Here is a 24,803-nt window from a genome sequence, read left to right as displayed (position 1 = left end):
GGGTCTGTCCCCGCCCGCTCCTGCGAGGCGGATTTGCCAAGTTATTATCTGCTACTCTGGGTTTTGTGTTGGGCGCGGGAATTGCAAAATGCGCGAATCTTGCCAACCGTCCGCGAGGCCCGTCTGGTTTGCAAAGGGTGCTCAGGACGGAGGGCGGGGGCTCCGGCCGGGCTGCACGTGGAGCGACGCGTTGGGGGTGGGGGCGGCAGCGGCCACGCGGGCGGCCGGCCGCCGTCTTGCCCGGAGGCTCCCGAGCTGGTTTCTCCGCCCCTCTCCCCGCCCAGGCTCAGTAAACAGGGCTGGAGCGCCGGGGCCTGCCGGGCAGGGCTGAGTGTCTGAGGACAAGGCGCTGGCTTTGCTAATCACATCACAAGACCTTGAGCCGGGGCCAAAGGCGTGGAGTGGCGCGGGGCGTCCCGGGCGGGGGAGCGGACTCGGAGGACGCGGGGAGAAGCTGGGTGAGCCGTGCAGGCGCGGAGGTAGCTTCCCGCCGGCCTCCCGGGGCGTTGGGGGTGCCGCGGCCGCCGAGGGTCCGCGCCCAGCGCAGTCTGGGCCTGTCGCGCGCTCCAGGCCACTTCCCATCCCCGGCCGAGCCAGACCTGCGGCCCCGGTGGGGCACCCCCTTCGCTCTTCAGCTCCACGCCCCAACAGTTTGCACTGAGAAATGCGGTTTGCCGAAGGGTGCGCCGTCCCTGTTTGGGTACGGGGCAGACACCCGCCCGCAGCGCCGAGAGGCGAAAGCCACTGAAAGCACCTTCTCGCTCAGTCTGCACTGGCTGCCAAAAAGCTGGGGCCAGGCCCGCGCTGTCGTCCACCTGGCAGCCTGCACCCCAGCCGCGCTTAGCTGGAAGGTCCAGGGCGCTCAGGGAAGGAAGTTTACCTGGCCCCCACCCCTCCCCGAGTGGATCTCCCCACTTGCTGTGTCCGCACTAAGTTCGTTCCTTTTGGTGATCATTGTGTCAGTTAACCTGGAACAAAACGAGCTAGGCGGGTCGCTCAGGGCCCTGTGTGCCTTCCCCATGCTCTGCTCCCCTCCCTGCCCAGGGAGCTAGAGTCCAGGGTAGGGCTGGAGTTTAGCCCCCCCACCCCCCGGCATGTGGTCTTGAGCGAATCACATGGCGAGTTGGTGCTTGGGTTTCCTTGCTTGTAAAACTCAAGATAAAATGCATGCTTTTCTCACCTCTCACCTTTTGTCAAGGTGCAAATGAGGTATCTGCGAAGGTGTCTAAAAGATAAAACAAGTACAAGCCATCTTATGCATGAAAGTGACAAAGCATAAAGAGGAAGCCAGGCCCTGTGGGTGGGGGTCCTCAGAATAGTGAGTGTGGCGGAGCTGGGGAGCGGGGCGAGCACCCAAGTCCTGGCCCCTAGAGTTTGGAGCCAGGGGCAGGCAGAGACGTGGGAGAGGTGAGAGCTGCCCCACGTGGCTGGGCGAGGGCTGGCCCTGTTTTGAGCTTTGTCTGGTGGCCTCCAGAGCCTGTCCGCCTTCTGTTTCTCCTGGGGAATGCATCAGCAAAGTGTAAAACAGCCTTTCCCCTAACCACTGCCGTTAGGGGAGCAACAAGATTTCAGATACAAAACCAGTGGGAACATCTGTTCCTCCTGCCTTCGAGGCTGGCTGCAGCCAGCAGAGATCAAAATCGGGGGTAATTCCCAGGCCGCAGCAGCGAGAACACCCACTCTGCAGACGTGGTGGCAGGATTCTGGGGACGACATGTAAACATGGTAGGAACATGCTTTGGTACGGAGTACCTGCGTGTACAAAATACTCCCATCGTTATGTAACTGCTTTTATTTCACTTGAAATGGAGAAAACAGGAGCACTGGCCTTTTCCAGTGAGCTGGGCTTTGCTGGGCCGGGTTCGTCATTATTCTCCCGTGCTTATCACCACGTCACGCCACTAAGGCCCTGACTTCTCACCAGGCAGGTCTTAGAACAGAAAAGTGTGAGGTTGGCAACTTTCCATCAGGTGTGGGCTACACAGATGCCTAGCTAGGTAATTATTTCAGGATCACAAAAAAACACATTTGGGGCTGCCTGGTTGCAAAACCAGCCAGGGAGTTTCCTGTTCGCTTTAGGACAGGACTCTGGCGCTGAGTTAACTTTCTTCCTGCCCTGCTGCGGAGGCCTTTGTGCTTCGGCCTTGGCTGCATGTCAGTGGCAGCGAGCTTCTTCCAGAGACAGATTACACTCGAGACATCACCTTTTCTGCCGCAGGAGACGGACATGTGAAAATCCCTCTTCTCTAACGTGCACCGTCAGACCCTCATACAAAAAGATCCTTTGAAATGACCTCCCCTCTGAGAAGTACTTAAAAATATTTACAGACCCTAAAACCTTGAACTGGTTTATAGGCTATGAGCAAAATGGCCTTTTCAGATACCTAGGCTGAAAATGAATGTGGATGAAGCTATGGCCCATCTAAGCTATGCATTTCAAGATAACAGCCTGTGGGAAACATTTACTCTGAAATTATAGATTAAGGAAAAAAGAGCAGCAGCAAAAAGTATGCAAGAGCGCCACCTGCTGGCTGTGTCAGGAAGAGTGCTTGGGCTGGACTTGGAAAAACAGAAAACCCTAAGGTTTCTCAGAACAGATCAGTGCAATGGAGAACTGTGTTTCCCCGGGTCTTAGATGGGAATCGTTCTTGTTGCCACCAAACAAATGATGGTACACAGTATAGGCATTGAGTTCTTTACTCTGGCTCTCTTTCTCCAGGTTCCTTCCAATTTGCTTTCACCGCGTGCCAAAGTCAGGTTTCCTAGCATTCGCATAGGTATGGGGTGGGGGTGGTTAGGGGAGCTCTCAATGGCTCTTTGAATAATTAGGATGGAATGTGTAGGTCACTGCAGGACTTATACATGCAGACAATAAAAACAAAATTATTTCTATGAGGTTGATCCTTACTTAATTCTCCCAGGATCCAACATGTGGAACATATTTCTACTTTGCTAAAATGGAATAAAATTTAGAAACCTGACCAATTGGGCTGTTTGCCAACGACTCCAGCGCCTACAAACAGCCAGAAGGGGCGGCGGGGCTCATGGGTGTGTTAGAACTCAGTTCTGTGTAGTCGATTCACAGAAATGCTGGGTGGCTACGCTTGGATGTTAGAGGCCCCGGGGGACGGAAGAGGCTCCCGCAGGCCTGCAGGTGGCCTGCACCTGGGAACAGAGGAAAGATTCAGCGGGGCAGCCTCACTTCCTACAGTAGCTGCAATAAACGAGGCTGCCTGGGATGAATGAACTGAGGGAACACTCCTCAGTAAGAAAGAAGCCACGGAACACTGGACCAGCCACGGAAGTGGGCCAGGCCTGGAGCGGAGAAAAACCAGCTTTCTGTTCAACACGTTTCCAACAGGCACCCCCGGCCCCCTGTCTCTTCTCTTCAACACCCTTTCTGTTCCCGGGAGGGTCCACTGACTCGCCTCTGCGGGGGCTCCCGCAGCCCCGGGAGCTGGGGGTCTCCTCCCTGCCCGGCCAGAGAGGCCAGCAGCCTCAGGCCAGCCAAAGTCCTCTCCTCCTGAACACGCAGTCTGCTGAACTCCACTGTCTTCCGAAACTCTGCAGCGGGCGGGAGCTCTCTGAAGAGCTGGGCCAGGAGCTGGCGCTGCCCCGACAGCGTCCCCCGCAGGTGACACAGCCAGTCGGGGCTGGGGGGGCGCCAGCCGGTCTTGGAGAGCAGACTGTGGAGGTGCTCGCAGAGATGCTTCACAAACATCAGGGGCTCGGCCCAGAAGTTGACCTCCGCCTTCTCGAACAGGTGGTCGTCTTCCACCTACATCCGACGAAAACACCCGAGAGCAGTCATCCAGGGAGTGGTGACAAGCCCAGGCCGGACCAGCCAAGCTCTGCCAGATGCCCAAGAGGTATGCCCCTCCCCCAGCTGCCAGAGGGCCCACTGTGGCCCGTCCACACCCACACGTGTGCGCCACTTGCAGCCTTGAAGGCCACCTTCTATTTTCACTTGCTGTGCCGCTCCGACACAGAGGAATTTCCCCCAGACTTAACATGACCTTTGATAAGGATGTGTTTGTGGTTCAAAGCCAAGGTGTTTTGGGGGCCTGATGTGGCGAGGGGGCTCTGGGCAGCTCCGGGCAGGGAGTGAGCCCTGGGCCATCCGAGAGGCAGGGAAGAGGGAAAGCCCGGCGGCAGTGTGATGAGCGCAGGATCGCCCAACACGAGAGCCCGGTCTGCGCGTGGGGCCGGGTCGCTGTGAGGCCGCAGCCTTTCAAGGTGGTTTTATCACAAACGCTTTATCACGGCTCTGCATTTCCCCTAACAGGTTGCCTCTGAACTGCTGGCCTGCAGGGTGACAAGAAGGCCAGCTGAGTCGGCCACTGGTGGCCGTGGATTCTGGCTCCCGGGCTGCGTTTCCCCGGGACTGCCCCCGCGTGCCTCCAGAGAAGGGGTTCATCGTTTTCTCCAAGCAGCAAGTCCCTGGGAGGCCCCTGAGCACGCCACTCTCAGGCCTAACTGTGGGGGTGGCCCTGGCTAACTCACACCCACTAGTAAGCCTCTGTAACTAAACTCCCATGTCCAAGGGGCTTCTTCCAGAGTTCTCTCCCCTGGCTGATCTGAACCCTCCAAAGCAGCATGGCAGCGTGCCCAGCACCCACAGCAGCGCCCGGCAGGTGACGTCCCCGCTGGTGCTAAGTGTCCCAAAGCACACTTTCACAAGCTCACTGGGCGAGCCCTGCCACCCTGCCCCGAGACCCCGGGCTTACCTGATCTGTGCTCTCCACACAGACCACGGGCTCGTCACCCTCTCCCAAAAGCCACCCCAGCAGGATGGGCAGTCCAGGAGCCAGCTGGTCCCACTGCTGGAGCAGGTCACACAGGACAGCCAGGGCCAGGGCCAAAGCGATGGAGGCGTCCACTTGGCAGAAGGCGAATTCTGCAGACAGGAGACAGGGGAGCAGTGGTGGTGCTGCTCAGGACCAGCCCACGGGGCCCACGGGGCCCACGGGGCTCTGGGACTCACTGCCACCAGCCAAGCAGGGAAGCTGGGGCAGGGAGTCTCAGTGCCCTGAGTCCTGCTGTCTACACAGCTAGAGGGAGTCACAGGCCTGAAGCCCACCGTCTCTGTGACCCCCATCTCAGTGTGGACAGAGCAGCCCCACCTGTGGGCCCACACAGCCCTCTCCCCGCCACCCTTCATGGGGAACCCTCCCCGCCAGCATCTCGTTGCTCTTGCCCATCCCACTGGGTGGCCCCCTCCTTGGAAAACAGACCCTTCTGGGCACATATCACGTTGAATCTCTAACATCTTAGAGCAGAGCATGCGCTTACTTCTCTTTACAGGGCCTGAGAGTCAGGACGAATCATCCCTTGCTTAACTACTGGGATACGCTCTGAGAAACACACTGTGAGGCGATTTGTCATTGTGTGAATGTCACCGAGCCCACGAACACAAACTAGACGGCCGCAGTGTCACCAGGCTGCAGACTTCGGTGGGACCGCCACTGTATATGCAGCCCGTCCTCAATCCATTTAGGACCTGGAAGGCCACGAGGTCTGAGACACCTCCTCAACTCGGCCCAAAGCAGCCGCAGCCAATCCGTACAAGGACGGGTGTGGCTGGGTTCCAAGCTCACTTGATTGCCGACACTGCAATTTGAATTTCATGTGCCCCAAAATAATAATATTCTTTTGATTTTCTCAACCACTGAAGAAATGAGCTATTTGTAGCTCGCGGACTCTACAGAAGCAGCCGGGAGACTGGGTGAGGCTCGTGTTCTGCTGCCCTCTGTCCTGGCCTGAATCCACCAACAGAGTAGGAGTGGGGTGCAGAAAGAGGAAGTGGGGCGCCTTGGGGAAACCATTGCTGATTTCACCACCGGCCCTAGGCAGTCCTAAATATGGGTTTGTAGGAAGGCTTAGGGTGTTGACATTTCCGCTTACAACCCTGCCCCTGCCATCCCAACCTGGAGGAGGCCTGGAATCCCCTCACTCAGACAACGGGCTGCAACAGCTCCTCCTGCCCCAACAGCTGCCTTTCTTTTTAATTTTTATTTTTTAAAGATTTAATTTATTTATTTGAGAGGTGGAGTTACAGAGAGAGAGAGGGAGACACAGAAAGGTCTTCCATCCGCTGGTTCACTCCCCAGATGGCCAAAACAGCTGGAGCTTTGCTGATCCGAAGCCAGGAGCCAGGAGCTTCTTCCAGGTCTCCCACACGGGTGCAGGGGCCCAAGCACTTGGGCCATCTTGCACTGCTTTCCCAGGCCATAGCAGAGAGCTGGATTGGAAGTGGAGCAGCCGGGACTCAAACTGGAGCCCAAATGGGATGCTGGCACTGCAGGCAGAGGCTTAGCCCACTATGCCACGGCGCCGGCCCCTCCAGTGCCTGCCTTTCGATCACACACTTCTGTTCAGCCCTCAGCTCTCCTGACTCCGCATTTCCCACTTCAGCTCGCGGCCGCGTTCCTGACCATCTGGCCCCCAAGGAGACCGGCTCAGCATAGGCAGGGAAGGCTGAAAGTGTGCAACAGAAGGCGCAGCCCTCTAGGGTGCTGAATCAGGCTGCTGAGGGTGGCCCCGCTGAGGGCCCAGGAGGTGCTGGGTTTTGAATCACTGCTCCATCTCCAATCTTTCCAACATTCTCTGAGTGCAGAATTGCCACCCCCACTGTACAGCTAAGGAATCTAGGGCTCAGAAAGGCTAACTGATTTGTGTGCAATCACAGAACTCTAAGCAGGGCAGGTGCTGTGGAGAGCTGCAGCTTGGGACACCCACATCCCATGCTGGAGTGCCTGGGATTGAGTCCCACCTCCGCTTCTGATCCAACTTCCTGCTTATGTGCTTGGGAGGCCGACAATGGCCCAAGCGCTTGGGTTTCTGCCACCCACATCGGAGACCTGGTTGGAGTTCCTGGCTCCTGGCTTCAGCCTGGCTGAGCTTCAGCTGTTGTGGGCACTGGGGGAGTGAACCAGCAGATGGAATTTCTCTCTCTGTCCCTTTGCTTTTCAAATAAGAAAAAAGTGGCTACTAAAGAAAACAGAATTGTTAATAAGCTTCGTGGTGCATGCAGAGCTCAGATTTGGAGAATGAGCATCACCACCGCAGACGCAGGTTTTCATGGTGAGATAAGCAGGGTTGGTGATCCTGCAGCGGGGCCAGGACAAGTTAGAGGCCGCAAAGCAGAACCTAGCTTCATGTAAGCAGCCAAAACGACTGATTTCATGACCGTCAGAGGCACAGATAAATCCCCCAGGATCCCTGCCCTTTAGTGTCCCTGTACTCCCTGCTACTAACTCTGCAGCCAGGAACCGGGATTTAACCCGGGGAAGAGGAAGAGGAGGAGGGTGTGGGGGGTGGAGAGGTGCAGGTGCATTTTGGCTTAGACCTGAGCTATGTGTTGGCCAGGCCTTTGCCTACAAGACAACCACCACCCGACTCATCTGTGTGGCTCTTAATTGGCTGAGAATCTGTATGGGGAGATGGGTCTAAATCCAGTGACCTCTTTCAAACCCCCAGAGAACTGAAAAGAGGATTCAACAGGCAGAAGATGCTCAAAACATACTTGTTTATGGGTCTGGAGATGATGACATATTTTCTTTTATCCCACTTGATTTAATTTAGGCATTAGCATGGGGACTGGCACGGCGAACGTGCTCCGTGAATAGTGACTGGCACCACTGTTGATGATACACACACTTGACTCTCACTGGGTCCCTACCCTGTGTGGGAGGTGTCCTCATGTAGCCAGTGTGGAAGCCGTGTTAGTGGAGACCGTCCCAGGGCCTGCCTGCCTGCCACCCCTCAGCCTGCAGCACCCTTGGAGTTGAAGTCAGGATTGATTTTATCCCTTTTAGTCATTTTAGTCATGTTCTGAAAAAAGATCCAAGCTATCAGCCCTTAGATTGTGGAACCTTCAGTAGGTCAGCTGCTTTGAGACCTTACAGAAAAACCTACCCTCTGATTCACTCCCCACCGCCCACATTTTTTTTTTTTTTAATAAATTTTCTGAAGACAAAGGTTGAAAGCTCTGTAGGGAAGAAGAAAAGTTTCATCCACCAGCAGAATTAGTGCCTGCAGCTCAGGACATGCTGGGTGCATAAAGAACAGGGAGGGGCACCAGTGGTGCGGCGGGTTAAGCCGCCACTTGCAATGCTGGCATCCACCTTTTTTTTTGTTTTTTTTTTTAAGATTTATTTATTTACTTGAGAGGCAGAGTTACAGACAGAGAGAGGGAGAGACAGAGAGACAGGTCTTCCATCCATTGGTTCACTCCCCAGATGGCTGCAATGACTAGAGCTAGGCTGATCCAAAGCCAAGAGCTTCTTCCAGTCTCCCACGCAGGTACAGGGGCCCAAGCATTTGGATCATCTTCTACTGCTTTCCCAGGCCACAGCAGAGAGCTGGATCAGAGTGGAGCAGCTGGGACCCTGCATCCCCTATGGGATGCTGGCGCCGCAGGTGGAGGCTTGTCCTGCCATGCCACAGTGCCAGCCCCTGGCATCTGCTTCTGATCCAGCTCCCTGCTAACTGCCTGGGAAGGCAATGGATGATGGCCCAGGAACTCGGGCCGTGCCACCATTGTGGGAGATCCGGATGGGGTTCCTGGCTCCTGGCTTCAGCTTCAGTGTGGCCCAGACCTGGCTGTTGTGGCCATTTGGAGAGTGAATCAGCAAATTAAAGTGCACTCGCGCTCCCCCTCCCCCAACTCCCTCTGATGCTCTTTCAAATCAATAAATCAATATTGAAAAAAACCACAAAATGCATACCCAGGGTCACCAGGGCTGGCGCTGGGAAGGCCCATCTGACAGGACAGCCAGCCCCGTTCCGGCATCGTTTTGGAAGGGGCAGGAGAGCGATGGGATGAGCTGGTGCCTGGCTGCAAGCAGGGGATCTGTATGGAGTGTTCACTATTGTAAACGCTCCCCCTGCGGGCTGAGGACGAGGAGGAGGGAAAGCTGGAGTGTTTTGGGGCGGCAGGGGAAGAAGGAATAGTTGGGTTCCGATCTCTTGTTGGAGGGACTAGGTGCATGCCACCAAGGTCCCTCTCCTACCTTGCCCTGGGTGAGGGCAGCCCAGCCAGAACAGCCTTGATCTCTCCTGGCCCAGTGATGTGTGAAGGAATGTTGGACTGAACCATGCAGGCCAGCCAGGCCCTCGCAGGCTGACTGGTCCATCAGGGAGACAGGAAAGCAGCACATGTGTTCAGGAATCTGCTGTGCATCCACAATAGCCGAAACGATCCTGGAGGGCTCAGCTTCCTGACTTCAAAACTTACTACAAGGCTATAGCGACCAAGACAGTGCGGTACTGGCATAAAGATCGATATAAATCAACAGAAGAGAGAAGACAAACAATGGCACTGAGAGGTGAGAAACAAACCCTCACGTTTATGGTCAGCTGTGTTTTTTTTTTTTTTTTTTTTTTTTTTAAATATCTAGTTTGTTTATTTGAAAGCAGAGTTACAGAAGAGAGAAAGGGAGATCTTCCATCTACTGGTTCACACCAAAATGGCTGCAATGGCTGGGGCTGGGCCAGGCTGAAGCCAGGAGCCAGGAGCTTCATCTGGGTCTCCCATATGGGTACAGGGGCCCAGGCACTTGGGCCATCCTCTGCTGCTTTCCCAGCCTCATTAGCAGGGAGCTGGATCAGAAGTGGGTCAGCTAAGACTCAAATGCACATATATGGGGTGCCGAGGTTGCAGGCAGCAGCTTAGCCCCTATGCTACACCAGCCCCAGTTGCCTCTTTAAAAAAAGATTTATTTATTTATTTATTTGAAATACAGATATAGAGATCAAGGGGTGAGAGAAAGGAAGATCGACATCTTCCAACCACTGGTTCACTCTGCAAATGGCTACAATGGGGGCTGGTGCTATGGCGGAGTGGGTTGGGTATCTGCTTGTGGCACCTGCATCCCATATGGGCACCAGTTCGAGTCCCAGCTGCTCCACTTCCACTCCAGCCCCCTGCTGATGGTCTGGGGAAGCAGTGGAAGATGGCCCAAGTCCTTGGGTCTCTGTACCCATGTGCGAGACCCTGAAGAAGCTCCTGGCTCCTGACTTTGGATCGGCTCAGCCCCGGACTTTGTGGCTTTGTGGGGAGTGATCCAGTAGATGGAAGACACCCCCCCCCCCCCCCAGCTCCGGCCCTGTCTGTAACTGTGCCTCTCTGGTAAATAAATAAATCTTTTTAAAAAAAGTTGGCTGCAATGACCAGGGCTGGGACAGGTCAAAGTTAGGAGCCTACAATTCTATCTGGGTCTCCCATGTTGGTGGCAGGGCCAAAGCTCTTGGGCCATCTTTTGCTGCCTTCCCAGGTACATTAGCAGGGAGCTGAATGGAAGTAGAATAGCCAGGACTCAAACTGGTACCCGTATGGGATGCTGGCATGGCTGGCAGTGGCTTAACCCACTGCACCCCTCAACTGACTTTTTAAAAAATTTTACTTATTTTACTTGAGAGGTAGATTTAAAATTTTACTTATTAACTTGACAGGTAGTGTTACAGAGAGAGGAGGAGACAGAGAGAAAGGTCATCCATCCCTGGTTCACTCCCCAAATGGCTGCAATGGCCGGAACTGGATTGATCTGAAGCCAGGAGCTTCTTCCAGGCCTCCTATGTGGGTTCAGGGGCCCAAGCACTTGGGCCACCTTCTGCTACTTTCCTATTGGCAGGGAGCCGGATCAGAAGAGGAGCAGCCAGGACATGAACTGGTACCCACATGGGATACCGACACCACAGGCAGAGGCTTGGCCCACTACACCATAGCGCCAACCCCCCACTGACTTCTGACAAAGATGCCAAACAATTAGCTCGGGGAGAATAGTCTTTTCAACCAATGATGCTGGGATAACTGGTTCTAGATATGCAAAAGAAGGGAATTGGACTCCTACCTAACACCGTATATAAATGTCAAATCAAACATCAACATGGGGCAGGTATTTGGCATGCCAGCATCCCTTGATAGAATGCTGGTTCAAGTCTTGGCTCCTCTACTTCCAATCCCGCTTCCTGCTACCATGTACCCTGGGAAGCAGCAGATGGTGGCTCAACTACTAGGGTCCTGTTACTCACTTCCAAATGGCTTAGATTGAGGTCTGGGTTCCTGGTTTCAGCCTGGCCTAGTTCTGGCTGCTGTGGGCATTTGGGGAATGAACCTGTAGATGGAAGATCTCTCTGCACTACAAAAGTATATCAGGCCAGCGCCACGGCTTAATAGGCTTATCCTCTGCCTGCGGCACCAGCACCCTGGGTTCTAGTCCCAGTTGGGGCTCCAGATTCCGTCCCGGTTGCTCCTCTTCCAGGCCAGCTCTCTGCTGTGGCCCAGGAGTGCAGTGGAGGATGGCCCAAGTGCTTGGGCCCTGCACCCGCATGGGAGACCAGGAGGAAGCACCTGACTCCTGGCTTCGGATCGGCACAGTGCGCTAGCCGTAGCAGCCATTTGGGGAGTGAACCAACGGAAAAGGAAGACCTTTCTGTCTCTCTCTCTCTCTCACTAACTCTGCCTGTCAAAAAAAAAAAAAAAGTATATCAAACACCTAATGTAAGAGCTACAATTATAAAACTAATAGAATAAAACATAGAATAAATACATACAAACTTGCAACAGTTTCTTAGGCATGACATTGAAAATACAACCACAGAAGAAAAGTCGAACTTCATCAAAATGCCTATGCTTCAAAGGGTAACATCAACAAAGTTCAAGGACAACTCACAGAAGGGAAGAAAATATTTGCAAATCATATCTGACAGGAGACTTGTGTCTAGAATACATAAACAACTCTTAAAACTCAATGCTAAAAGCCCAGTTGAATTAAAATGTGTGCAAAGGATGTAACTATCTTTTCTGGAGAAGACATACCAATGACAAGTAACCACAGGAAAAGAGGCACGGCATCATCAACTCTCAGGAAAATGCAAAGCAGAACCACAATGCAATAAAAAAGACAAGTTTTGGCAAAAGTGTGCAGACACCGGGCCCTTCACATGTATGCTGGTGGTAATAGAAAATGATGCAGCCTCTTTAGAAAACAGTCTCACAGTTCCTCAGCCTAGCATGCCCCAACAATTCCGCTCCTGGGAATGAACATAAGAGAGAGAACAACTGTGTCCACACAAACACCTGATGTGGGTACGGCAGCCCACAGTGAAGCTCCTCAAACGCCCCTCCCCCAGAGAACGGATCAGTACGATGTGGCAAGGCCACACAGCAGAACAGTGCTCAGCGGCGTAGGCAACAGTGAGGACATTGGGTGTTCAATGGCGTGGCCCCGATCCCAAGGGATGGGGATGATGGGCGGGAAGAGGTCAGTGTGGGAAATAAATAATTTCGGAGACTCCTCTTCCTGCTGGCTATGCAGCTACGGCAAGATGCAATGTGCCCTGGAGCCTCCTGGAGAGCTTCAAAATGGGTGGGGTTTGCTGGGACGCTCCTGACTGGCCGTCTGCACCAGGTGATTAACATCCCGTCACTTGGAATCGTGTCGCAAACCCAGCAAATCAACATTTAGAACTGGCAACCCAGGCCTTCCAGCCTTGTGAATGGAGAACTCGAGCGACCGTGGCAGGGGGAGCCAGCCTGTGCCTCCAGGGCTGCTGCCAGCGGCAGCAAGGCTCTCCTGCCGAGAGCTCTAGTCCTGTCTGACTGTCCTGTGCTGCTTCCTTCCCACCTCCTGCAGAGGGCCCACCTCGGGGCTGGCCCCCCAGCCCACGTTCCCATTCACTTCTGGGCAGGTAGACAGGTTAAGTCACAGGCGCTGAGGTCATTCTCTAATTTTTTAAAAAAGATTTATTTTATTTCAGAGGCAGAATGACACAGAGACAGAGAGACACACAGAGAGATCTTCTATCCACCAGGTCAGTCCCCAAATGGTCGCTATGGCTGGGCTGTTCCAGTCCAAAGCCAGGAGCCCAGAACAATATCCAGGTCTCCCATAAGGGTAGCAGGGACCCAAGAATGTGGGCCATTTTCTGTGGCCTTCCTAGGTACGTTAGCAGGGAGCTGGATTGTTAGTGGAGCAGCTGGGACTAGAACCAGTGCCCCAGTATAGGATGCCCACGTTGCAAGTGGCGGCTTAACCCACTGCGCCACAACGCCAGTCCCTGGGGCCATTTTCAATGGTATGATTAAAATGAAAATGCCAACTTGGATTCTTTCCAGGTGCCAACCTTGAAAGCTATTTCAGACTGTGGAATAAAGGTCCACAGTGTGATTCTGTAGGGCCGCTGCCTCAAGTCTCCTCTCTGCGGAGAACAAGTCAGCACAGTATATACTGCACAAATGGCAATGGGTTGAACTCTCCCTTGTTTGCAGCACTGGAGGGTCCTGTGTCAGGCACTTGCCTGGCTCTGTCATCCAACCAGCTCTCCACCCACCCATTCAGCTGATGCTCACTCATCAACTCGAGCTTGTATCTCCCCTCAAGGGTTTATTGCCCACCTGCTGGCAGGCAGCACTGGGAGACACATGACAAACACCCCCAGTCCCTTCTCACAGAGAGTGCAGAGCTGACACATACGTGTCAGGAGGAAGCGGGCAAGGCTGCAGAGCAGGTTAAGCCACCACTTACGATGCCCACATCCCAGATCAGAGTGCTGGCTCAAGTCACAGATACGCTGCTTCTGATCCAGCTTCCTGCTAATGCATTCTGGGAAGCAGCAGATGATGGCTCAGGTGCTTGGGTCCCCGCTACCTGTGTGGAAGAACTGGATGGGGTTCCAGGCTCTTGGCTTTGCCAGGGTCCAGCCCAGGCTGTTGTGGGAAGTGAGAGGGTGGGCAAGAGTAAAGAAGCATCAGGACGCTGGCATACGAGAGATGAATGACAGCAGCACTAGCAGGAACGAAAGGCTGGAAAAGGAAAACACACACGTGGCACGAGGTGGGAGGACTTCGGCTGGGCTGAAAGGGAGGGGCCCGGAGTTGGAGTAGCAGGAAAACCAGACCTGCCTGGAAGAGGAACGTCTGTGAGGGGCTGGGCCAGGCCTGGCGAGGCCAAGGCGGCGATTGATTGAATCTGAGTGTTACTCGGATTTCTTTTCTTTCTGAGTAAAAATATGTTCAAGTTTCACTAGGCTGTTTCCAGATAACCTCACTCTTTCTAGTCTTTTCTGTAGACATCTTCACTTCCCCTCAGCAGGGCGAGAGCCTGTACTTTAATTAGTCACGAGACTCAGTGTGGAACTGAAGCTTGGTTCAGCTGCTGGCTCTGCCGTTCACAGCTGTTGCCAGGGCTCTCCCTGGAAGCCTCTGCCCCTGCTTCCCCGACCCTCTGCCGCTGGGGCCTGGTGGGTTTCAGGCAGGCCGTTAGTGAACTTCATGACCATGCGGCCAAATGCTCTCATGTCAACCTTTGCCACCAAAAAGAGCTCCCAGATGACCCCTACTGGAGAAAAAGGGTGCACAGGAGTCAGGATCCCGAGGGACAGAGGGGGCGGTCCTTCTACCCAGCAGGACGACGTTCAGGTCAGGGAACAAGTGTGTTGTGGCATTGGTCTCTGTTCTTTATCTGAATGCTTCAAAAATGTCATCCAAGGAGAACAAATGTGGGGCTGGCGCCGTGGCGTAGTGGGTTAAGCCGGCATCCCCTATGGGTAATGGCTCGAGTCCTAGTTGCTCCACTTCCAATCCAGCTCCTTGCTAATGTGTGTGGGAAAGCAGCAGAGGATGTCCCAAGTGCTTAGGCCCTGCCACCCATGTGGGAGACCCGGGAGAAACTTCTGGCTCCTGGCTTTAGCCTGGCCCAGTCTTGGTCTTTGCTGCTGTTTGGGGAATGAACCAGATGGAAGCTCACTCTCTGTTTCTCTCTCTCTCTCTCTCTCTCTCTCTCTCTCTCTGTAATGCTGCCTTTCAAATCATAAGTTAAATCTTAAGAAAATAAAAAAAAGCACAAATGTGCCAGTCAGAGCTTTCAAGAGCAGCCCAGTCCCAGCATGCACTGGGCCATGTGCCAGCGGCTGTGTAGCGCTGGGGCTCTTGCCCACGCTCTCACTTCCCGTTTGTGCTCCATGACCACGGCCAGCCCTTCCCTCTACTCCCAAGCTGGCCACAGTGTTACAGCTGGAGGGAGACCCAGACCTTCCCCAGCCCAGGTGGACCCTCCTCCTCCCCTCCTTCCTTTTGTTTTTAAGCCCTGGAACTCATTGTTTAAAAGAAAGACCACCTGGGGCAGAACCCAGCCAAACACCAGGGCGCAGAGATGCACAGGTGTCATCACTTGCTGGGCCCCCATGGGCAGGTGAGTTTGTGACCTCAGTGGGGGAGAACTGAGGAATGCAGCTGACCCCACGCCAGCCCTCTGCCTCGACAGGTGAGGACACGGAGACCCCCAACCGCAGTCATCCTCTCAATGGTCTCCCTTGCTGCTGTGCAGGCCCCGCCTCTCCCTCCAGCTCTCCTGGCTCTGATTACTGGCCATTCTCCCTCTGGCAGGCCCACCCGTCGCCCAGGACCCACCCAGGGCCTGTGTTCAGTGGATCTTTCTCTGTTCACATCTGTGCAGTGCTCAGGTATTCACAGATGGTGAGGGAGGGCTGGGCCCCACGTCTTTTCTCTCCCAGGACTGTCCATCAAAACAGCACTGGGCTTTCAGCAGATCCCAGCCAGGCAATGGATTGCACTTAGCACTGGACTGAAGTGACTTGTGTTTCCCCAGTGGGAAAACAGCAAGATTGTAAGAGTGAGGTCCTATAAGAAGATAGAAGTGGTTACCATTTTACAGCCAAGGTTTTGAGGATTAGAGAAGTAACTCGTTCAACATCACACAAGTATTAAGTGGTAGGGCTAGACACAAACCCAAGCCTGACAGAGCCCAGAGCCTATATTTTTGTTTTTAAGATTTATTTATTTATTTGAAAGAGTTACAGAGAAAAAGGGAGACACAGAGGGAGAGATCTACTGCATCTGGGTTTCCCCTGTGAGTGGCAGGAGACCTCCACTGCTTTTCCCAGGCCATTAGCAGGGAGGTGGATCGGAGGTAGAGCAGCTGGGACATGAACCGGTGGATGTGGGCATCACAGGTGGCGGCTTTACCTACTACCCCACAACGCCAGCCCCCTGAGAGCCTACATTCTTGACCATTTTGCTAGGCTGCCAAAAAGTCCAGGATGAACGGAAGAACAGACTGATTATTTTCCATTTGCCTCCAGATCCACCCCCCTCCCCTGTCCACCCTGTCTGGTGCCCCACGACGCTGACCCTATGGACCACATGGCCCATGTTTTCTAGCCACCTCACTTTGAGGTGGACTCCTCAGGTGGCACGGGGACACTGATATACGGGACAGCAGGAAGACAGAGCAGTTTGGGGTGTTTCTTTCTTGCAGTCTCCCAGATTCTGGCCCTGGCTTCCTCTCCCGTGACAGCCAGAGCCTCTTCTGGGCAGCCCCTCCTCATGGCACCATTCCCTCTCCTTTCAGCTCTGGGGGTGGGGGAGCAATGTCCTGCTGTTCTCTCTGGTACCTCAACATCACTATTGCTCCCCTTCATCTACGTCCTCAACCAGAGATGCTGCTGCCCCCCGCCCCCCAGGGAAACATCTCTGGAGGACATATAGGGGTTAGAAGCCAGGGACACAGTTACACATCCTACAGTGCCAAGACCGCACCGGCATGTCCACAGTGCGACATTGGAGAAATCTTGCTTAGGCTTCCCGCAACCATGAACAGTCCCTTCATCAAAGCCCTTCCCAGAGGCACTCTTCCATGCTCATCAGGAGCCAGAGGCTCCGGGCTCCACAGGGGCAGATGTGGGACAGAGGGAGCAGGAGGGGAAGCAGCCTTCCTGGGTGAAGAGCTATCCCAACAAATCCTCTGACAGAAATGACTGAAGAAAAAACAAGCAAACAAAAAGAAAAAACCTTTGGGGCTGGTGCCATGGTGTGGTGGGTTAAGCCACCATCTGTAGCACTGGCATCCCACATGGGTGCTGGTTCATGTCCCAGCTGCTCCACTTCTGATCCAGCTCCTTGCTGGTGGCCTGGGAAAGCAGAGGAAGATGGCCCACATGCTTGGGCCCCTGCACTCATGTGAGAGACCTGGAGGAAGCTCCTGGCTCCTGGCTCCAGCCTGGCCCAGCCCCAGCCCTTGTGGCCACCTGGGGAGTGAATCAGCAGAAGGAAGATTCTCTCTCTCCCTCCCCCTTCTCCCATCTCTCTGCCTTTCAAATAAATATTAAAAAGAAAAAAAAAACTTTAAAGTTAAAATAACTAATTTTTAAGATGTGTGCCCACCTCAAGTCTCTGGGTTAACACAGTTTCCCTGAACTGATTTTACAAATGGAGATAGCCAATGTGAATGAAAAGAAAGAAGCATTTTCTAAGAGTTAAAGTATGCCCATCTTACTCAGTGGGATCCTATTTCCCTGAAAAGGGCTGGATAAACTGCAGCAGGTTAGTGATGCACTCAGCTCCAAGCTTAGAGAAGTCCCTGCAGGGGTTCACTTTGAATCACCAAGGAAGGAGGCATGGATTGGAACAAACATCACCCACAAGCAACAAGGCCTGTGCAGCCTGGTGCTCTGAGACGACAGCCCGGGGAGGAGGGCTGGCAGCCCAGCAGCCTCTAAACCTTTCGGGCTACGCAAGTCTGCAGTGCTGCTTCTGGTGCCTTCTCCTGAGCGCAGCGGGGGAGGGGAAGGCATGTGTGATGGATCTGGAGCAGGATAACAAAGGCCTGAGCACAGAGCCCCGGTGTTTTGTAAAAGCGCTGGAGAGCAAGGAAGGGACCCAGCCCAGCCCACTTCGGCCTGCGCTAGGCAAGGGTTCCTTTGGCCTGACTCGTGTCAGGTCCCTCCTGGGCACGGTGCAGTCAGCCTCATCCTGCTCTCTTCAGCCCCTTCCCCTGTACCTGCTCCTGGCTGGTTTCACCCTGCTGAGCCTCTCACGGGCCTTGGTCAGTTCCAACACCAGATGGATGGTGTCTTGTGCCTTCTTCCTCTCTCCTGTGGCTACTTAGCCGAAGCACTTTTGGAAGGGGCCGATCAGATCCCCTCCCTTCTCTTCACTGACCCTGAGTCTTGAGCCAGTGAGGGCAGGCCGATGCCACAGAGTGGGAAGTCCTCTAGGGGTGAGATCCCCTTCTATCGGCCTCCTCTTCCTCAGCCTGCCTGGGGCTCAGTGGCTCTGCAGGCACAGATCTCGAAATCTCCTTTTCCTTCCTGGGACATCACTTGAGTTTTGCTTACTTTATTTTCCTCCTGTTACTTTTTGTTCTTACAAGGAATTTTTTTTAAAAGATTTATTTATTTATTTGAAAGGATTACACAGAGAGAGGAGAGGCAGAGAGAGAGAAAGAGAGAGAGAGAGATAGGTCCTCCATCCGATGGTTCACTCACAGGGAATTTCTTATCAGCCTGAGCTCTGTAAACACTTTTGAATTCTTTGCGAAGCTTCTTTGGCCCTCACTGTCAGCTGCCTGGTTCCCTTCTTCCCCAGGGTTCAAGGTGGACCCAGGAAGAAACCATTAAATGACTGATATCTGCTTGCACTTCAGCAAAGCTGTCAGGAGCACAGGGCACTGGGCCATCTAGCACCCCTCAACACACTGGGAGAGTACGGCGGGCAGTGGGTGTGCACGGTCCCAAAGTCTAACTGCAGACTCCACATTTGAGATCAGAGAAATTCAGGGAGCAAGCTTTTGTCTTTAGGATTGTAACATTATCATCTCCCAGCTGTGTACCATAGCTAGAAAGCTCCTTATAGGCATTGCCACCTGGCCCCAGTCTTCCATAGCCCTAATAGAATACAATAGGGTAATGGGGCAAACCAATCAAGATACAGTCACATATCGCTTAAGGATGGGGACATGCTCTGAGAAATGCTCAGCAGGAGATTTTTTTTTTTTTTTCAAGATTTAGTTACTTATTTGAAAGTCAGAGTTACACACAGAAAGAAAGAGAGAGGGGGGGAGGGAGGGAGAGAGAGAGAAAGAGAAAATGTCTTCCATCGGCTGGTTCACTCCCCAATTGGCTGCAATGGCCGGAGCTGTGCTGATCCGAAGCCAGGAGCCAGGAGCTTCTTCTGGGTCTCCCACGCGGGTGCAGGGGCCCAAGGACTTGGGCCATCCTCTACTCAGCAGGGGATTCCATCACTGTGCTAACATTCTAGAGCATATTTTACACGAAATAGGATGGTTATGTTGGGGCTGGCATTGTGCCAAAACGAGTAAAGCCACTGCCTATGACATCAGCATCCCATGTGGACGCCACTTTGTGTCCTGGCTGCTCCACTTCCCATCCAGCCCCCTGCCAATAGCCTGGAGAAAGCAGCAGAGGATGGCCCTAGTGGTTGGGCCCCTGCCACCCACATGGGGGACCTAGAAGAAGCTCCTGGCTCCAGGCTTCAGCCTGGCCCAACCCCAGCTGTTGTGGCCATTTGGAAAGTGAACCAGTGGATGGAAGATCTCCCCCTCTACTCCCTTCTTTGTAACCCTTTCAAACAAATGCATAATTTTTTTTAATGGCTATATATGTAATGGGGACAGCATAGTGGCCCAGTCCATTATGCCACATCCCACACTGGAGTGCCAGTTTGAGTCCTGGCTGCTCTGTTTCCAGTGCAGCTCCTTGCTAATATGCCTGGGAAAGCAGCAGAAGATGGTTCAAGTATTTGTGCTCCTGCCACTCACACAGGAGACCCGGATGGTCTCTTGGCTCCTGATTTCGGCCTGTCCTAGCCCAATTGTTGCGGCCATTTGGGGAATGAAAGTAGATTAAAGATTTCTCTCTTTCCCTCCTTCCCTCTTTCTCTGTCACTCTGCCTTTCAAATAAATAAATAAATAAATAAGCAAACAAATAGCATATGACTGTATAAACAACTTTTAAACTCATAAAGTGATTTTAAGAGTTACAAACAGTGCTCAAAACATGAAGTGCTTATGATTTCAGTTTCTGGGAATTTTCTATCTTGAGACTGAGTTTACTCCCAGGCCTCTCAAGGACTTTCCTATCTGCCCCCTCTGACCACATACCCCCAGCAGCCTCCCTGGAGCGACCATCCAACCCTCCCAGAGGCCTGGGAAACAGCTGCTGACAGGGCCCAGGCTCACAGGAGTGCGGTGGCTGAGCTCACAGAAGCCTGGGCGAGAGGGAAGGGAAGGGGGTGGCCTGCAAGAGATCACCCTGTCGAGAACAGGCCAAGGAGCGGACTTGGAGAATGGAGGGCAGCCAGGCTCTAGGCTCCCGGAGACCCAACTGTTGCAGGCGGGATTTTAATTAGCTGCTAGGAAGCTCATCCTGGCTAAGACCACACAGTCCACCGCCCAGAAAAGCCCCCTTCGTTCCCACCAGTCCTCGGTGCGGAGGGCGGGGCCGGGACTGTGGGGAGGGGTGGATTGTTTCTGACCTTGCTGTGAACGTTGCCAGAAAAAATAATCAGCCAAAAACTTAACAGAAAAAGTCATTTTGTTAGCAATACAGAAAACTTCAAATAAAGATGACAACAACTACCAGGGAATTACAACTTGGTGGAAATAAAACTAAAACATATCACTGACAAAGTCTAAAACAGGGCATGGTAAATAAAATGCTCACTGACTCAAATTTTGGTGCAAAAATTAAAATTTCTTTACCAAATTTACACAGAAAAGAGCTGATACTTAAGAAAAATAAGGGAGGAGTGGGTGTTGTGGCACAGTGGGTTAAGTCGCTCCATGGGACGCCTGCATCAGAGACCCAGCTACTCTGCTTCGGATCCAGCTTTCTGCCTTGGAAACAACGGAAGATGGCCCAAGTACTTGGGTTCCCACATGGGAGACCTGGATGGAGTTCCCAGCTCCTGGCTTTGAGGGGTATTTATGGAGTGAATCAGCAGGTGGATGATGGCTTTCTCTCTGTTATTCTTTCAAATAAAATAAATAGATATGAAAAAAAAAAAAAAAGACGGGGCAATGTTAAAGATGTTTTCTGTTTAGAGAATTGATCAAAGAGTTAAATCGATCTGATGGAGTTAAAATGGAAAATAATTTCTGGATGACGGTGAACCAGTATTGGTATAATCCAGATGCAAGTTTGTATTCACGGAGTCACAATGTCCTCCAAGTCCAAGTGGCGAGGGCAAAGCACACAGCATCCATAGTGAACTCTCCTTTGGCCTGAAGGGAGAGAAAGGCGGCGGCCTCGGCCCTCAGTTCTGTCTCAGGCGGCCCAGCCCTCCAGCCCCTGGCCGTGGCGCAGTCTCTGCAGCTCTCGCCTCGATGCTTCCTGGTTGTCTTTCTTCTCCGCCCTCGCCTCGGCACCCACAGCCCCCATCCTGATGACTGTACCCCCGGAAATGCCTCCCAGACTTGCTCCATCCCACTGCCACTTCCTTTAGGAACAGCAGTGGCCATCTAAGCAGGCTGCTGGCTTCCGGTGTGTCCGGCTGCTCTGCCTGAGGCCATCCTGCCTGATCAGGCCTCCATTTCAGAGCCTCAAGCGGCTCCACAAAGCCCAAATGTCCCACCTCTGTCCGTGAAAGACCCCTCTGCTGGGCCCCTGTGACCGCACGGCTGCAGGGATAAGGAAGTGTACAGCTTTCTCCTGTCACCCCCGTCCCCCTGGCAAACAGCAGGCCCGCCGCACCGTCCGTCACGCTAAGGGCTTCCCTTGCTGTGCTCAGATCTTTTCTAGAATCTTCTCGATGCCCTTTACGCTCCCCACCCTGCCCCACGGCTCCTTCTTGGGATGACCAGCATCTCACTTGTGACCTTATTTCCACAGACTCCTGCTCTCTGAAGTCTTTTCGGACCTGGCAGCCCAAGGACAGTGTGCCAATCCTCAGTGACGCAGGAGGCGGGGACAGGGTGCTGCAGGCCTGCTATGCCTGTCAGAGCGGACCTTGGGGGAACATTCAGCAAGAAAGCACCGCCAGGTACTCACAGAGCGAAACGGGGGCTTAGCATCCGGCTCCCACTCCCGCCTCTAGGAATACACGCCATGGAGTCGAAACAATGAAATTTTACTCAGCAATAAGGAGAAATAAAGTGCTGATTCATGCAACAGCACGCGGGAACCTTGTAAACATTCTGCCTGATGAAGGAAGACAAGACGTAGGGGGCGGATGGGATTCCACTTAGTTCACAGAGACCCGTGGAGACAGAAAGACTGGTGGCTTCCAGGGGCTGGGGGACAGGGAGGGAACACTGAATGCAACTAGGGTTCTTCTGTGGAGTGATGAAAATGTGTGGACCTGGACAGTGCCGCGGGCTACGCCATATTGTGAATGCACTGAATGCCGCTGAAATGCTTTGAAGTGGTGAGCCATATAATTTCACCTTAATAAAAAACAGAAAGCTGAAAAAAAGGGGAGGGGCTGGAGCCGTGGCATAGTGGGTAAAGCCACCGCCTGCAGTGCTGGCATCCCATATAGGTGGTGGTTCGAGTCCTGGCTGCTCCACTTCTGATCCAGCTCTCTGCTATGGCCTGGGAAAGCAGTGGAAGATGGACCAAATCCTTGGGCCCCTGCACCTGCGTGGGAGACCCTGAAAGAAGCTCCTGGCTCCTGGCTTTGGATCAGCACAGCTCTGGCCATTGCAGCCAGCTGGGGAGTGAACCAGCAGATGGAAGACCTCTCTCTCTCTCCCTCTCTGCCTCTGCCTCTCTGTGACTCTGCCTTTCAAATAAAATAAACAAATCTTAAAAAAAAAAAAAAAAAAAAGAAGGGGAAAGGACTCCATGGGGAGGAGTAAGGGAGGGCAATGGGTAATGGGATCCTTTCCCCCCTGAAGAGGGAGTAGGTAAGACAGCGCCTCTGCCAGGCCCGCATGCCAAGTAGGCGTGGGACAGTGCACAGAAGAAGGTGTTCAGAGAGTTACAAAGAAAGTGGAAAGGGGCTCCTGCTCCTCCGCCGTGAGCTGGGACTGGGCTCACGCAGGACAAGAAGGGCTAGAAGGGTGGCAAGCCTGGAGGGTGGCCTGCATCACCACGGAGGAGTGGTTTCCTGCCCCTCGTCATGCTGGGTAACAAAGCCAGACACGTGAAGTCACCTGTGACTCCCATGTAAGTGGATCCCATGAAACAGTTTTATGCCAAGCGCAGAGATCAGATCGCAGGGCAGCAAAGGGAAAATCTCTTTACCCACTCGTCTGGTTTCCATTTCCCTGCCGAGTCTGTTTCACAGTCACGCTTTTTCATGAATGCTTTTAAGGGAGGCTGTTCCCTGACATCATGTGAAAAAAATGTCTGCGTACAATTACATTACAGAGCGGCGCTCCTGGAGGAGCAGGCGGCCACAGCTTGCTGGTGTCCTGTTTCCGCTCCCTTTGCTGCTCTTGGCTCTCTGAGAGAGAAGCCCCCAGTCCCAGCTTGCTGGGCCTCTGTCTGTCAGAGCTGGGAACTGCAGCAGAGTGGGAGCTGTGGTGAGGCCTGCAAGGCACTGTGTCCAGCCTGCGCAGGCCCAGCGCCTGCCCACAGTCCTGAGCCAGCTTGTCTGATGCCACACGCCTTACACTCAAGGTGAGGGGACGCAGCCTCCCCCGACTGACTTTCTCAGGAATCTGTTCCCTCCCCTCTTGCCTGATGAAGGCTTGTCCCAGGCGCAGGGAGTAGTTTTCCCTAAGTTACCATGAAAAACAGCTCCCTCAATCCAAATCTGTTCTGTTGCGAGCAAATCCTCTGCATTTTCCATCCTTTCCACGTTTCTCCTTCCTGCTGCCAGATGCCACTGGGCTCCCAGCTCTCCTATCAAGGCTGATCCATCTACCCCGGTCTTGGACGTGGACAGACCAGCACACTCCTGCCACTCCTAACCAGCCCCTCCCCATCACTCAACACTCTCCTTCAAGTCCACCCCAACCTCAGCTAGCATCCCACGCAGTCAATGACTTCAACGGCCATCAAGTTGTCCCTGCCAATATCTGGTTTTACCACACTTCAACCTCTTCAATGCCGATTCTCCATCTCCAGTTTCACTCGGCTGCCAACATCATGTACATCTGGGGACTTGTCACTACTTACTGTTATTTCAACTCAGGATCTCAAGTTCTAGGCTTTATCATCATCACTTTGAAATGAACACTCTCAGCGTCACTGCCGATGTTCTCTGAGCACTTTGACATGAGGCATTACCCTAAGTGTTTTTAGGTACTCATTACAATGACCTTTTAAAGAAGGTTTTATGAGCTCCATCTTATAAATGAACCATAATAAAGACCCAGGTTAGGATCTGGAATTTAAACCACATAGTCTATATGCTATGACTCCCATTCCACATGGCCTAACATTTCTTTCTTTCTTTCTTTCTTTCTTTCTTTCTTTCTTTCTTTCTTTCTTTCTTTCTTTCTTTCTTTCTTTCTTTCTTTCTTTTTTTTTAAGATTTATTTATTTTATTTGAAAGGCAGAGTTACAGAGAGAATGGGAGAGACAGAGAGAGAGAGGTTCCATCTGCTGGTTCACTCCCCAAATGAGCACAACAGCCAAAGCCATGCCAGACCTAAACCAGGAGCCAGGAGCTTCTTCCAGTCTCCTGTGTGGGTGCAGGGGCCCATGCATGTGAGCCATTTCCCTAAGTTACCACGAAAAACAGCTCTCTCAATCTGAATCTGTTCTGTTGTGAGCAAATCCTCTGCATTTTCCAACCTTTAAGATGCTACAGCTTTCCTAGGCTGTAGCAGAGCTGGATCAGAAGTGGAGGAGCTGGGACTTGAACAGGCGCCCTTATGGGATGCTGGTGCTGCAGGCGGCAGCTTAGCCCACTGTGCCACAACGCCAGCCCCATCATTCCTAACACAACTGTTTCACCTTCTACCTCTTCCACTGAACCCGTCCCTTACCCTAACCGCGTTCCTGACTCTGCCCATTCTCGCAGGCCATTTCTTGCTTCTCTCTGCATCCCAGGACTCCCTGGCTCTGTGATACTCTTCGTGGTTTCCAG

General features: G+C 53.2%; 1 protein-coding gene and 1 long non-coding RNA gene across 2 annotated transcripts in view; one reads left to right on the top strand and one right to left on the bottom strand.

Annotated features, from left to right (window-relative positions):
• Positions 1–1,777: 1,777 nt before the first annotated feature.
• THADA (THADA armadillo repeat containing) overlaps positions 1,778–24,803 on the bottom strand; it is a 375,449-nt gene continuing 352,423 nt past the window's right edge. Inside the window, exons 37-38 of the mRNA XM_051842959.2 lie at positions 4,728–4,897; positions 1,778–3,778 (exon numbers count right to left, since the gene is read on the bottom strand). Coding sequence (XP_051698919.2) covers positions 3,389–3,778; positions 4,728–4,897 — 560 coding nt within the window. The 3' untranslated portion in view covers positions 1,778–3,388. The remainder of the gene's footprint in view (positions 3,779–4,727; positions 4,898–24,803) is intronic.
• LOC138848638 (uncharacterized) lies at positions 3,746–5,663 on the top strand. Its single transcript, XR_011386668.1, has 2 exons — positions 3,746–3,869; positions 4,286–5,663. It is a non-coding gene; the product is annotated as an uncharacterized lncRNA (long non-coding RNA).

Source organism: Oryctolagus cuniculus, chromosome 2 (genome assembly GCF_964237555.1).
Source record: "Oryctolagus cuniculus chromosome 2, mOryCun1.1, whole genome shotgun sequence".
Taxonomy (NCBI): domain Eukaryota; kingdom Metazoa; phylum Chordata; class Mammalia; order Lagomorpha; family Leporidae; genus Oryctolagus; species Oryctolagus cuniculus.
This window is presented reverse-complemented; position numbering and strand designations above follow the sequence as displayed.